Below are 13,040 nucleotides of genomic sequence, written 5' to 3'. Positions count from 1 at the left end.
TAACAGATTTGTCAGACATGACCTCACCTTGTCAAGCCATGCTGACTCAGTCCCATTTTATTATGCACTTTCAAGTATTCCGCGATCTCATCTTTAATGATGGACTCTAAAATCTTGCCAATGACCGGAGTCAGGCTAACCGGCCTATAATTTCCCGTCTTCTGCCTCCCTCCCTTCATAAACAGCAGTGTTACATTAGCTACTTTCCAGTCCTCTGGGACCCTCTCTGCCTCCAGGGATCCTGAAAGATCACCACCAATGCCTCCACAATCTCTTCAGCTATCTCCAGGTGATTTATCCACCTTCAGATCTTTCAGTTTCCCCAGAACCTTCTTAATGATGGCCACTACACTCACCTGTGTCCCCTGATTCTCCTGGAGCTCTTGCATCCCACTGGTATCTTCCTCCATGAAGACTGATGCAAAGTAACTATTCAGTTCCTCTGCCATTTTGTGATCTTATTATTACTTCTCCAGCCTCATTTTGCAGTGGTTCAATGTCTATTTTTGCCTCTCACTTACCTTTTATAAATTGAAAATACTCTTCCTATCTTATTTTATATTACTAGCTAGCTTACACTCATATTTCATCTTCTCCCCCTTATTGATTTCTTAGTTGTCCTCTGCTCACTTTTAAAAGCGTCCCAATCTTCTGGTTTCCCGCTAATCATCGCCTTTTTGTATGCTTTTTATTTTGTGTTTATGCTGTCCATGGCTTCCCTCATCAACCAGGGATGCCCTGTCCTCCCCTTAGCATGTTTCCTCCTCCTTGAGAAGAATTTCTGTTGTGCCTCCTGAATAACATCCCAAAACTCCTGCCATTGCTGTTCCACTGTCTTCCCTGCTAGGCTCCTTTTCCAATCATCTCTGGCTAGCTCCTCCCTCATGTCTTTGTAATTACCCTTGTTTAATTGTAATATCGTTACAGCTGATTGCAGCTTCTCCCTCTCAAACTGCAGGGTAAATTCTATAATATTGTGGTCACTGCTCCCTAAGGGTTCCTTCACCTTAAGTTCCCTCATCAAGTCTGCCTCATTACACGTCACCAAACCCAGTATTGCCTGTTCCTTAGTAGGCTCTGACACCAGCTGCTCCAAAAAAAATCTTAGACATTCCACATATTCCTTTCCTTGGGAACCACTGCCAACCTGATTTTTCCAGTCCACCTACATATTAAAGTCTCCCATGATTATTGTAATATTGCCTTTTTTACATGCCTTTTCTATCTTCTGATTTATTTTCTGCCCCACATCCAGACTACTGCTAGGAGGCCTGTACATAACTCCCATCAGGGTCTTTTTACCTTTGCGATTCCTCAACTCCACCCACAGAGATGCTATGCCTTCTGATCCTATATTGCTTTGTGCTATCGATTTAATTTCATTCCATACTAACCAGGTAAGGACAACAGATTTCCTTTCCTAAAGGACATCAGTGAACCAGATGAGTTTCTGTGACAATTTACAATGGTTTCATGGTCATCTTTAGAATTTTATTGACTCGAAATTTCATCACCTGCCATGGGCAGAATTCGAACCCGGGTCCTCAGAGCCTGATTTGGGTTTCTGGATTACTAGTCCAGCGACAATACCACTACGCCACCTTAATCTGTTGATTTTATTTTCTTGAAAATCCTCAAACCCCACACTGGCTCTGTCCAGCTTTGATCACATGGCGTCATAAGCATATCTGGCACATGTTAGGGCAGCACGGTGGCACAGTGGGTTAGCCCTGCTGCCTCATGACGCCGAGGTCCCAGGTTCAATCCCGGCTCTGGGTCACTGTCCATGTGGAGTTTGCACATTCTCCCTGTGTTTGCGTGGGTTTCGCCCCCACAACCCAAAGATGTGCAGGGTAGGTGGATTGGCCTCGCTAAATTGCCCCTTCATTGGAAAAAATGAATTGGGTACTCTAAATTTATTTTTTAAAAATACCTGGAACTTGTTTATGTCAGAAAATGTCCAAAGGCCCTTCATCAGAGCGTAATTAGATAAACATCGACACTAAGCCAAAGAAGGTGACAGTAGGATAAATCCTTGGTCAAAGAGGTAGAGTTTAAGGAGAATTTTAAAGAAGAGAGAAGGATGGAGAGGTTTAGGGAAAGCTGAGGATCGAGACATGGTTGTCGACTGAATAACGTAATTTTCTTGAGAGATAGCAAAATCTGAATTGGCATATCTTAACATGATCACAACAAGCGTAGGACAGAGTTTGGCATCATGCCTTGAGCTCTGATGTTTGCCTTCTAAATGACAATAAACACATTAATGTTGAGTGCCTCTGCATCATGAGACACAATGGAAGAGTGGAAAAGCCTGAACCTCAGTTTCACAATACAGGCTTCAGGACCAAGATTTTACGCCGCTGAGAAATTGATGCCAAACCGCAGTGGCTTTTGTACCTGCCTGAGATAACCTGCTGGGTTTTCCCTGGGTCAGAGTATTTACATAATGGCGGTGCTTCTGGGTGTCCTTTGGATCTCAGAAGCAGGGTAGAGTGGAATAATGGCAACAGGTGCAGCCGGTTAAAGGAGCGAGCAGCTGACAAAGACAAGAAATGTAACACCGAAACAATGTGGAGTTGGTGATCCCAAAGTCCTTCAAGTCAATTCCATGTCCGTTTGTGGCCAATGATGTTGTTTCCGCGTGTAGCAACGCTGTATAACTGTTGTCTTTTACAGACATACTTAACATCCAGTACAACGTATGCAGCAATGGCCACGGCGCGTGTGCCATGTTTAAATAGGCCCAACGTTATTTGGGCGGATACTTATGGAATCATAGAAACACAGCACAGAAGGAGGCCTTCCTTTGGAGATGATTGCTGGAAGCACACGCAAGGCCCAAATGGGCAGGAACCTGTATAACGAGTGCTGTCCCCACCTGCCAGCACATTGCCCGAATCTGGCCAAAGAAACAAAGAAAAATGCCCTGTTGCATCATAAAAACACAGAAAGTAAGGCAGGCTGGCTAGCTCAAAACAGAAAAAGGCATGATTCCCTAAAGGAACGCCTGTAAATTTTTAAAAAACATAAACAAAAGCAAAATTCTGGGAATGCACATCATGCTGTTTGCACCTGAGCCAAACAAAAGACAGGATTTTCTAACGGAAAGTTAAATTAGCGCACTCAAAAAGCCATTTACTGTGCCAGAAGCAGTCTCACAATGCACTGCATTTGGACAGTACATAGACTCTGGGTGCAGCTCAGTGAAACACTTTGAATCAATAACTGCTTTTATGCTCTTTGTTATGTCCACGGGCTAGCCGCTGGGCCACTCCAGACAGATTTAGTCTGTATAGTACACAGGAATATCACAACATCACGGGGCTTCAACAATCTGAATTAAAGAACAACAGAAAATCAGTTAAATAACTATTTTGAAATTATTCACAGTAGGGGCCTGAATTACATCCTCTGACCTGAAATTATATCCAGACTGCAAGCAATACTGTTCTTTTAATGTGCAGTATACATTAAGGGCCTTTCATGACATTGGCAATGTAGCAGGGGAACTACTTTGAAATTTACTATTAAGTTATGCCAGTGTTAGTGTGTTGCAAGGGAAAATGCATGTGCGTATTCACTGAGATATATCAGCAATGTACTTGAAGGACAGGCAAGGTAACCTCCTGACGATTGCCACCTTTCCTCTCTCCCTCAGCTGAATAAAAATCAGAGCTTCTTCACGTTGAACGTCATTTGGAAGAAACAGTGAGGGTAGCAAGGGCTCAGAATGTACTCGGATGGAGAAACTTCAATGTCCATCACCAAGAGTGGCTAGGTTGCATCACTAGTGACTGAGCTGGCCAAGTCCCGAAAGATGTAGCTGCCAAACTGGGCCTGTGGCTGCTGTGAGGGAACCAACACAAGGAAAAAAAACAACTTGACCTCATCCTCCCCAACCTACCTGTTGCAAATGCATCTGCCCATGACACTGTACAGTCCTGGTGGAGATGTAATCCGATCTTCACCCTTCATTGGGTTCTGTGACACTATCATCTTGCTAAATGGGATAGGCTCAGAACAGATCTAACAACTGGGCTGAACTGGGAATTCTGCGGTGAGTAACTCACCTTCTGATTTCCCAATGCGTGTTGACCAACTACAAGGCACAAGTTATGATGATGCTTTTTTCAGATTCATTCTTGGGATGTGTGCCACCCTGCATTTAATGGCAATCTCTAAATGCCTCGAGAAAGTGGTGATTAGCTGCCTGATTGTTCTACTGCAGCCTGTGTAGTGTAGGTACGTCCACAGTGCTGTCAGGGAGGAAATTCCAGGTTTTTGACCCAACGACAGTGAAGGAATGGCGATATATCTCCAAATCATACCTTGGAAAGAGTGCAGCTCCAACAACACTCAAGAAGTTTGGTACCAACAACACAAAACCAGCCCATTTGTTTGGCACCCCCATGCACCATCTTGAACGTTCACTTCCTTTCCACCTCTGGTGCATAGTGGCAACAGTGTTTGTACAATCTACAAGATACATTGCAGAAACTCGGCCTTGGTGCTTTTGGCAGCACCACCTCAAGGTCAATCAGTTACTGGTGAGAAATGCGAGCCTTCACAGAAACACACACACCTTTTGAAAGAATGAGAAAAACAGGGCCGGGTCGGAGAATCTTCGGGGAGTGGCATGAATCCCGCCCCCGCCAGCTGCCGAATTCTTCGGTGCCGGGGTTTTGGTGGGGGGCGGGAATCACGCGCGCAGGTCGGGGGCCATTGGCAGCGGCCCCCTCAGCAATTCTCCGGCCCGCGATGGGCCAGTCCCGCCGGCGTAAATCACAACAGGTCCTTACCGGTGGCACCTGGCTCCACGGGCGGCCTGCAGAGTCCTCGGCGGGGCGCGGGGATATCTCCACGGTGGCCTGGCCAACCATTGGGGCCCACCGATCCACGGGCGGGCCTGTGCCGTGGGGGCACTCTTTCCCTCCGCAACGGCCGCTGTCAACCTCCGCCGTGGCTGGCGCGGAGACGAGCCCCCTGCGCATGCACTGGGATGACGCCAACACACGCTGGCGCTCCCGCGCATGCGTCAACTCGCACTGGCCGGCGGAGGCCCTTCAGCGCCGGTTGGCATGGCGCCAAGCCCTTCCACGCCGGCTGGTGCAGCGCCAAACACTCTGGTGCCGGCCTAGCTCCTCCGCACCTTTGGGGCGGCCCGGCGTCGGAGTGGTTCTCACCACCCCTCGGCGCCGGAGTGGTCTGCCCCGTCGGTTCACGGAGAATCCCGCCCATGGTGTCAATAATCAGTGATATGATGACATGCAAAACATATGTGGAATGTTAGCGTGATGTGACAACATCATAATTTTACAGAGTCTGACTGTAAGCTAAGCTGCCCTCACCCGTAATGTGCAAGACCTTTATTAAGTGGTTGAAATTTATTTGCATCAATTGTATTCAGGTTACTTAAAGATTTGGTTCCTGGAGTTTCTCAGCAGTAATGCTTTGAGCTAGTCTCTGTAAAATGGTTGACGTTTGAAATATGCTGTTCGTGTTTTTTTCCTTTAACTTTATGAAAGAAAGCTCCATTTTCTTTTGTCTTCCGCATCTCAGATTACTCTCACAAATGAGCCCTGGCTCTCGAAATCCCACAATATATTTTCACTTGTCTAAACACCTTGGCGTATCTGCAGCATCTCTCGGATTTCGCAAAAAATCCTCTTCAGTTCATTTCATTGCTGATGAGCCCTACGTGAAATCGATCAGGGGAGGAGAATAATAGCCCCAGAACAACTTACACTAACACGCCTGGCAAAGTACTTTGGTAATAGCAAAAACAAAACACCAAAAATGAATCTGAAATAAGCTGTAAACTGAAGCTCTCAATGTGAATGCTCTTCAAATTGAGTTCTGCCTCATGCCCAGCCATCCTGCTGCATCTCCTGTGTTGTTGACAGAATTGATAACATATTAGATATATAACTTGATTTTTGCCTAAATAATGGGTGGTCACTTTCTTTAACCCCAAAAATGACAGTGGAAAGTGGAGCAGGTGGAAATGTGAGTTGGGATTATATTTTACTGCCCAAATTGAGGGTGTGGACTGGGGCAAGCTGTTTGCAAAATGCAGCCTCAGGTTGAAAAGTCCAACACTGGCATCTCTCTCTCCTCTCATGGTCTACACATTAGGCTAAGTAGCAGATAGTCCTGTCTACATATGCATTTTTGTAAATTCATCCACGGGATGTAGGCGTTGCTGGCTGGGCCAGCATTTATTGTCCATCCCCTGAGGGCATTGAAGAGTCAACCACATGGCTGTGGGTCTGGAGTCACGTCTAGACCAGACCAGGTAAGGACGACAGATTTCCTTCCCTAAGAACATTTAGTGAACCAGATGGGTTTCTATGGCAATCAACAATGGTGCCATTCCTGATTTTTATTGAATTCAAATTCCACCAACTGCCCTGGTGGGATTTGAACCCAGGTCCCCAGAGCATCACTATGGATCTCTGGATTACTAGTCCAGTGAAAATGTCACTACACCACTGCCTCTCGCATAATGTATTGCCCAAGACAACATGCCCATTACTGTTTGCTGCATCGCACCAACTACACTGGATGTTGTTGCTTGTTATGCTCTCCTTAATTTGCTCTGTTTTAATTACATTTGCTCAAGAGTCGCCAGGTATCTTTTTGATGCCACCACAAGGTTCAAAACCGAATACTGATCAAAGACTCGATACACCAGTTAGTAAATTTGAAATCAATGCGCATTTATGTACACACACAGTCAACTATTACTCATGCACAAACTCTACTCACGAAACTATCACTACTACTAAAAGCCTATACTTAGCTTCGGGTGCCCACTCAGTCAGAGGAACAATGGCCGTTGTCCGATTCTGAGACTGCTGGCTTCGAACTGGTATAGACTAGTATCTAGGAGCGTCTATCTCGTAGCGTGAGTTGACCTTAGACTTACTTGGCTGGTGCTTGGCGGGTCTCTCATCGCTGAGAGCCAAGGCCAAGATGAAGGTGAAGAAGAAGAGAGCGATCTGTCTTTGGGGACTCCTCTTTATACCCCAAAGGGGCTTTGCGCTCTTTTGGGCGGGCCCTGAACTTGGCCCCAATTAATTGGGCCATGTCCCAATCATTTGTATTTATTCTCTCCAATAAAGGGGTGGTTGCTTGATCACTGGGCGGGTCCTAGGTGACCATTGGCCTGCCTTTGTTTTAGTCTTCACTGGTGCCGGGGAGTCTTCTCCGGTACCGTTGCTTAAATGTTTCTCTTTTGTCCTCGAAGATAACCCATTACTATGCTAATGGCTTATAGTATTGGTTTTGTCTGGGAGCTGCAAGTTCCAATCCGCAGGCAAACCTTGCACCTGCTTGTTTTCCTAGCACTGTCCAATTTCCCGTGTACTCTTTGCAAGTGTCCATTTTGAAATCGGGACGTGGCCACCCCAGGCGGCTACAATGTCCATCTTTTAACCTTGTGCAACATCACCACAAGTAAACTCTCTGGATCGAAGTTTAAATAATTTAAACCAATTAATCTCCTTACAAATAAGCACGATATGTGGCATTAAAGTTGATGGTGGGCCCGTGTCTTTTAAAATTGATCCTCATGTTTCTGTAGTGTAAGGAGTAAGTGAAGAGGTTTGTTGCTGGTGATAAATGCCTGTTGCAGGTAGCATGTGCATGGTCACAAGCCAGTTCTCTAATTGCATATGTTAAATCCAATGCTACAGTGATTACTTACTTCTGGTGACCCTCAGATGGCATAATATATTCAATAAAGCTTGACAATAAAAAAAATGGTTTTAAAAAATTATTACATGCGTCTTAGTGAGGTTGCATCTCGCATGGTAAGATGTTTGGTGTGTGTTAAAAATAGAAAAACATTTCATTAACATAGTGCCTTTCATGATTTATTTGCTACTTTTGAAGCGTACTCAGGGTAATGATGGGGTAAAATTGGAGTAAACATATGAGCCAATTTGCACAGCTACAGGATGGTTAGAAGACGTTACCAGCTCTGTGCCCAGATATAGTTTTGTTTAATAGTGTTTGTAGAAGCCATCTGTAAGTTGCTTTATGATCAATCAATGCACCACCAGCAGACAAGCCCGCACTTTGGGACAGCATAGTTAAGGGAGGGACTAATTTATTTTTAATGTATCAGTTATCATAGAATTTACAGTGCAGAAGGAGGCCATTCAGCCCCGGAGTCTGTACCGGCTCCTGGAAAGAGCACACTACCCAAGGTTAACACCTCCACCCTATCCCCATAACCCAGTAACCCCACCCAACACTAAGGGCAATTTTGGACACTAAGGGCAATTTATCGTGTCCAATCCACCTAACCTGTACATCTTTGGACAGTGGGAGGAAACCAGAGCACCCGGAGGAAACCCACGCACACACGGGGAGGATGTGCAGACTCCGCACAGACAGTGGCCCAAGCCAGAATCGAACCTGGGACCCTGGAGCTGTGAAGCAATTGTGCTAACCACCATGCTACCGTGCTGTCCATCAAGTTGGTGCCAGGAAAATAACTTGGGTTGGATTATTTTTCAGGAATGTGAAATATATTTCATTTTCTGCAGAGGGCAACCAAACGGGGGATCGGATATTGTACCTGACCACTTACAGCTGGATGAAAGATTCTTCAAACCAAGTGTAAATGAATGTAATAGTGCCCAATCCTGAGAGCCATGTGTGAACTGAGAGACAAAAATCAAATATGGGGGAGGCGGTGGTGTAGTGGCATTGTCACTGGCCTAATAATCCAGAGACCCAGGGGTAACACTCAGGGAACCTGAGTTTGATTTCCACCACTGCCGTAAAAAAATCTGGAATTAAAAGTCGAATCGCCATGAAACCATTGCTGATTGTTGTAAAAAATCCAGCTGGTTCACTAATGTCCTTTAGGGAAGGAAATCTGCCGTCCTTACCTGGTCTGGCCTACATGTGACTCCAGACTTGAACAATGTGGTTGACTCTTTAACTGCCCTTTGAAATAACCTAGTAAACCACTCAGTTCAAGGACAATTAGGGATGGGCAATAAATATTGGCCCAGCTAGCGACGCCCACATCCTATGAATTGAAAAAGAGCAGGTTAATTTCAAATACTCCTGCCCCCAGGGGCTGTTTAGCACAGGGCTAATTTGCTGGCTTTAAAAGCAGACCAAGCAGGCCAGCAGCACGGTTCGATTCCCATAACAGGCGGCGGAATGTGGCGACTAGGGGCTTTTCACAGTAACTTCATTTGAAGCTTACTAGTGGCAATAAGCGATTTTCATTTCATTTTCATTTCATTTCATGCGGAGGGAAGGGGCATTAGCAGGTCAGCCATCTGTTAGCTATCCTTCAGCCAACATCATTAAACGTTAGCTGGTCATTATGACATTGCTGTTGATGATGCATTTTTTAACATTATAACAGTATTAATTCAAAAGTACTTTGTCAAATACAAAGTGCTTTGAGGCCCCAAAAGGAGCTATAAAATACAAACCTTTTACATGTCATCTCTTTCACCAAGATAACTGTTGGTTGTAGAAGTCTCACGTGACGCTGTTTGAGAGCAAAGTCACTAGGCAATCCAGTGAAAGCAGTACTTTCGATATGTGCTTTCGATGACAGTACCTGCTTCAGTTGATCTGACACAGGGGGTCTGGTGCCTTCCATGCATGGGTCGAGTATAAGCATGAAGTTGCTGCTGAAACTCTTCACCTTCAATTGGCAGGGTTCAATGAGGTATGCCTTTTGTCCTTGCCATGGTGAGTCTTTTGGAGAGGCGGGGCAGGGGGGGGGGTGGTGCAATGCACTCACATATTTTATCATGAATTGTGCTGGTGCCAACTGCTCAGGAAGGTTTTCTCTGAGTTACTGTCATTCTGGTGAGAATGGTTGCCAATTGTCCAAATGGCTATACTTCAAAAATATTCCATTGGTTGTAAAATATTTTGCCGCAACTTTAGATTGTGAAAGGTACTGTATAAATGTGAGTCTTTTTTAAATTTTACTGAGGAATGTTTTCAATTGTTAAAGCCTAATTGTCGGAAAACACTAAAATTGACGTGAGAATGGTACTTTAAATTACTGACAGAATTCTCTTGTCTGTTTTCTTTCGGTCTTTTATCTCCCATATAGTTGGATAGTGCTACCTCACTCATCCAGGCTGCCAAGAATCTGATGAATGCAGTGGTTCTAACTGTGAAGGCCTCCTACGTGGCTTCCACCAAATACCAGAAGGTGTATGGCACAGCTGCTGTGAATTCTCCTGTCGTTTCCTGGAAAATGAAAGCTCCCGAAAAGAAGCCGCTGGTGAAGAGGGAGAAGCCTGAAGAGTATCAGACAAGGGTGAGGAGGGGGTCCCAGAAGAAGCACATTTCCCCAGTACAAGCCCTCAGTGAGTTCAAGGCGATGGACTCCTTCTAGGCCTGCAGAAACCTTGTCGGTAGCCCTTTGAGATGATCAATGATGCTGTGTTAAACCTCAACAAAGCAAACTGGGCGATATTCCTCAAGATACAAAAATAAATAATTGACTGACTCCTAAATGAATTGGGACCAATTTGATGTTGAACTGGGAGTTGGATTTAAATTCTCGATATAACAAATACATACAATCCAGCATTGCTATCGTTAAATAAGGGGATAAAGTGGGATGGAGCTAAAATGGCTACACAGCTTGCTAACCTGATCTCTGTGTTAAGCTTATAAGGCTTTACGTATCAATGCTTGTATGTTAAAAATAATACAATACTGGACATTAACAACATAAAGCAGATGTGTTCCCTCTGTTTGGTGTAGTATGAAGCACAACATGTAACTTCAATGGCCTTTTATTTATTTTGTAATCATACTAATAACTGACCGTATTAGGATATTAGGTTTGTGCTTTCAAGGGAAAACTGAAATCTTATTTATTCTGGGGGGCATTGGTAATAATTCCGCAGCCCTGCAGTCTGGTAATTAATGTGACTGACAACAGAAGTGACAACTAATCGTACTTTAACTTTTAAAGGTTTGGGGAACCAGCTCAGCAAGCAAACCCACACAACACATCAACCTGTCGTGCTGCTATCAGCACGGCATTGTGGGAATTGGTTCACAGGGACAAGGTGCTTGTGATGCGACTCCTTTCAGGAGCAGCCCTGTGCCACTCGTTGACAGATCTGTGATAGCCAGTAGATAGTGAGTAATGTGTTAGAGTGGACATAGCAGTGGATGTAGAATTTTGATTTGCCTGAACTGTAGACTAATCTGTCTTTGTATCCTCACAATAACTCAAATAAAATCTTTGCCCATCCTCATCCACTGAGCTTACTGTGTTTTCTTTTCCACTGATAGCAATAGATTTAGTTGATGATCGACTGCTATATTTCAGCCCAGTGGATGTTTGTTTGGCACGCCCAACTTTTCTGATGTGTCAGTCAGCACATGGTACTGATGTGGGCTTGCCAACTTCTAGCTGGAGACATTCTTGGAGATTTGATCACGTGACATTCTGGCCACATGACATCTGACCATGGGCTATCCGATTGCATGACATCTGATCGTATGACCTGTACAAATACATTCAGCTTGTAAAAGTTGTGTCCCGTGTAGTCGAGTACTTTTGTTTATGGTTTATCACCTGCAGCTGGTGTGTAGCACATTGCAAAAATCAAGCCCATCCTTAAACAGGCAAAGAGGGGAAACCAAGGCAAATAAACTAAAGATGAGGGAATCATTTGGAATGGGGAAACTAAAGGTGAGAAGTACATTCATTCCATTAAGCAACTGCACTGATAACTGAGAGAAAAGTGGTAAAACCCAGATTCCCCTTGTAACTAACTAATACAGTAACTCACCGATCGTCTACAGACACAGTACCCCAATGCACTGCCCGTAACTAACAGTGATCCAAGAACCAACTGATGTTCACTCTGCAACCATGGACAGAACCCTGTGCGCTGCATGAAATGTGGTCAGGCTCCCCAGTCGATGCTACCCTATCCCCTTGGGACTCTGGTTTGGGCTCCAGCTCTGGGTGATGACACTAAACCGGGAGCCTCGGTCAAATCCGATCTGTACTTGGACCTCACACACCAAAACCCACCAGCACAGACTGACTTGAGCCAAACCAAGAGATGGTACAGAGGACAGCACGCTCAGTGTTCGCTGCATCTCTCACAGGGCAAATACTCCTAAACTCAATTCAGCACCAGCTTCTCTAAATCATTCCCGGGGCATGGACTCAAACAAGGAATTCCTTTGCAGAATTATAGTCATTACATCACAGGAGGCAGTTATCTGTCCACCAAAATTGGTGTTTGCTTCCATAATCCCACCACCCCCTCCCTCACAAAGATCTTTTTAAGCTTCTACTTGTCAAATATATGTAGATATAATAACATTGCCTTTGAAATGAAGTATCAGTCAACCCCAGTCTCCACAGGTTGTGACGTCTCAAATGGTTCAATAGCCGCCAGTTAAGAACCTTCTTTCTCCTCCCTCTCTTGTTTGTTTCAGTCAGAATCCTTGGTCTTTATTCCCTAGTTCCCCATTTGCCTACCATTGGAAATAATGGTCCGTAACCCTTCGAGCTCCAGGGCACTGTAACTGGGGAGTACCCCACAGATATGCCGGGGACCCCCCCCCCCCCCCACCCCCCCCCAGAGATTCCCAGGTAATGGATTACACAGCAATTGCCTGAAAAGTGGAAACAGTCCCTTGAGAACCAGCTAAAATTGTGATTTAAATCACAAACTTCAAATAGTTCAGACTGTGTTCCATCAATAACTGTGTATAAAATATTAGGTGGATAAAAACCACCTCCGGCTTCTGGGTAACTATTGCACCGTTACAACACTCTGGGCAAGTGCGCGGTCAATTCCAGCCCCACTGATCCCAGAATCACAGCACAAGTAAATTACCCTTGGTTGCCCCAACAATTACAGTCAGCAGGTTTGTAAGATTAAACACAGATACTGTTCATTTATATCAAGAACTGTAATGGAATATGTAGCAAATACAACTGGTTAACTATTAACTAATTCCTAACGCCTCACTTTAATTTCCCCCCCTACCCCACACCCTCT

At 44.9% G+C, this 13,040-nt stretch overlaps 1 protein-coding gene across 3 annotated transcripts in view; it reads left to right on the top strand.

The window, feature by feature from the left end:
- ctnna2 (catenin (cadherin-associated protein), alpha 2) overlaps positions 1 to 11,270 on the top strand; it is a 1,599,328-nt gene extending 1,588,058 nt beyond the window's left edge. For all 3 annotated transcript variants that reach the window (XM_038793235.1, XM_038793233.1, XM_038793234.1), the window contains exon 18: positions 10,106 to 11,270. In XM_038793235.1, coding sequence (XP_038649163.1) covers positions 10,106 to 10,393 — 288 coding nt within the window. In that variant the 3' untranslated portion in view covers positions 10,394 to 11,270. The remainder of the gene's footprint in view (positions 1 to 10,105) is intronic.
- Positions 11,271 to 13,040: the final 1,770 nt, after the last annotated feature.

The sequence above is a fragment of the Scyliorhinus canicula genome, chromosome 3, assembly GCF_902713615.1.
Source record: "Scyliorhinus canicula chromosome 3, sScyCan1.1, whole genome shotgun sequence".
Lineage (NCBI taxonomy): Eukaryota > Metazoa > Chordata > Chondrichthyes > Carcharhiniformes > Scyliorhinidae > Scyliorhinus > Scyliorhinus canicula.
This window is presented reverse-complemented; position numbering and strand designations above follow the sequence as displayed.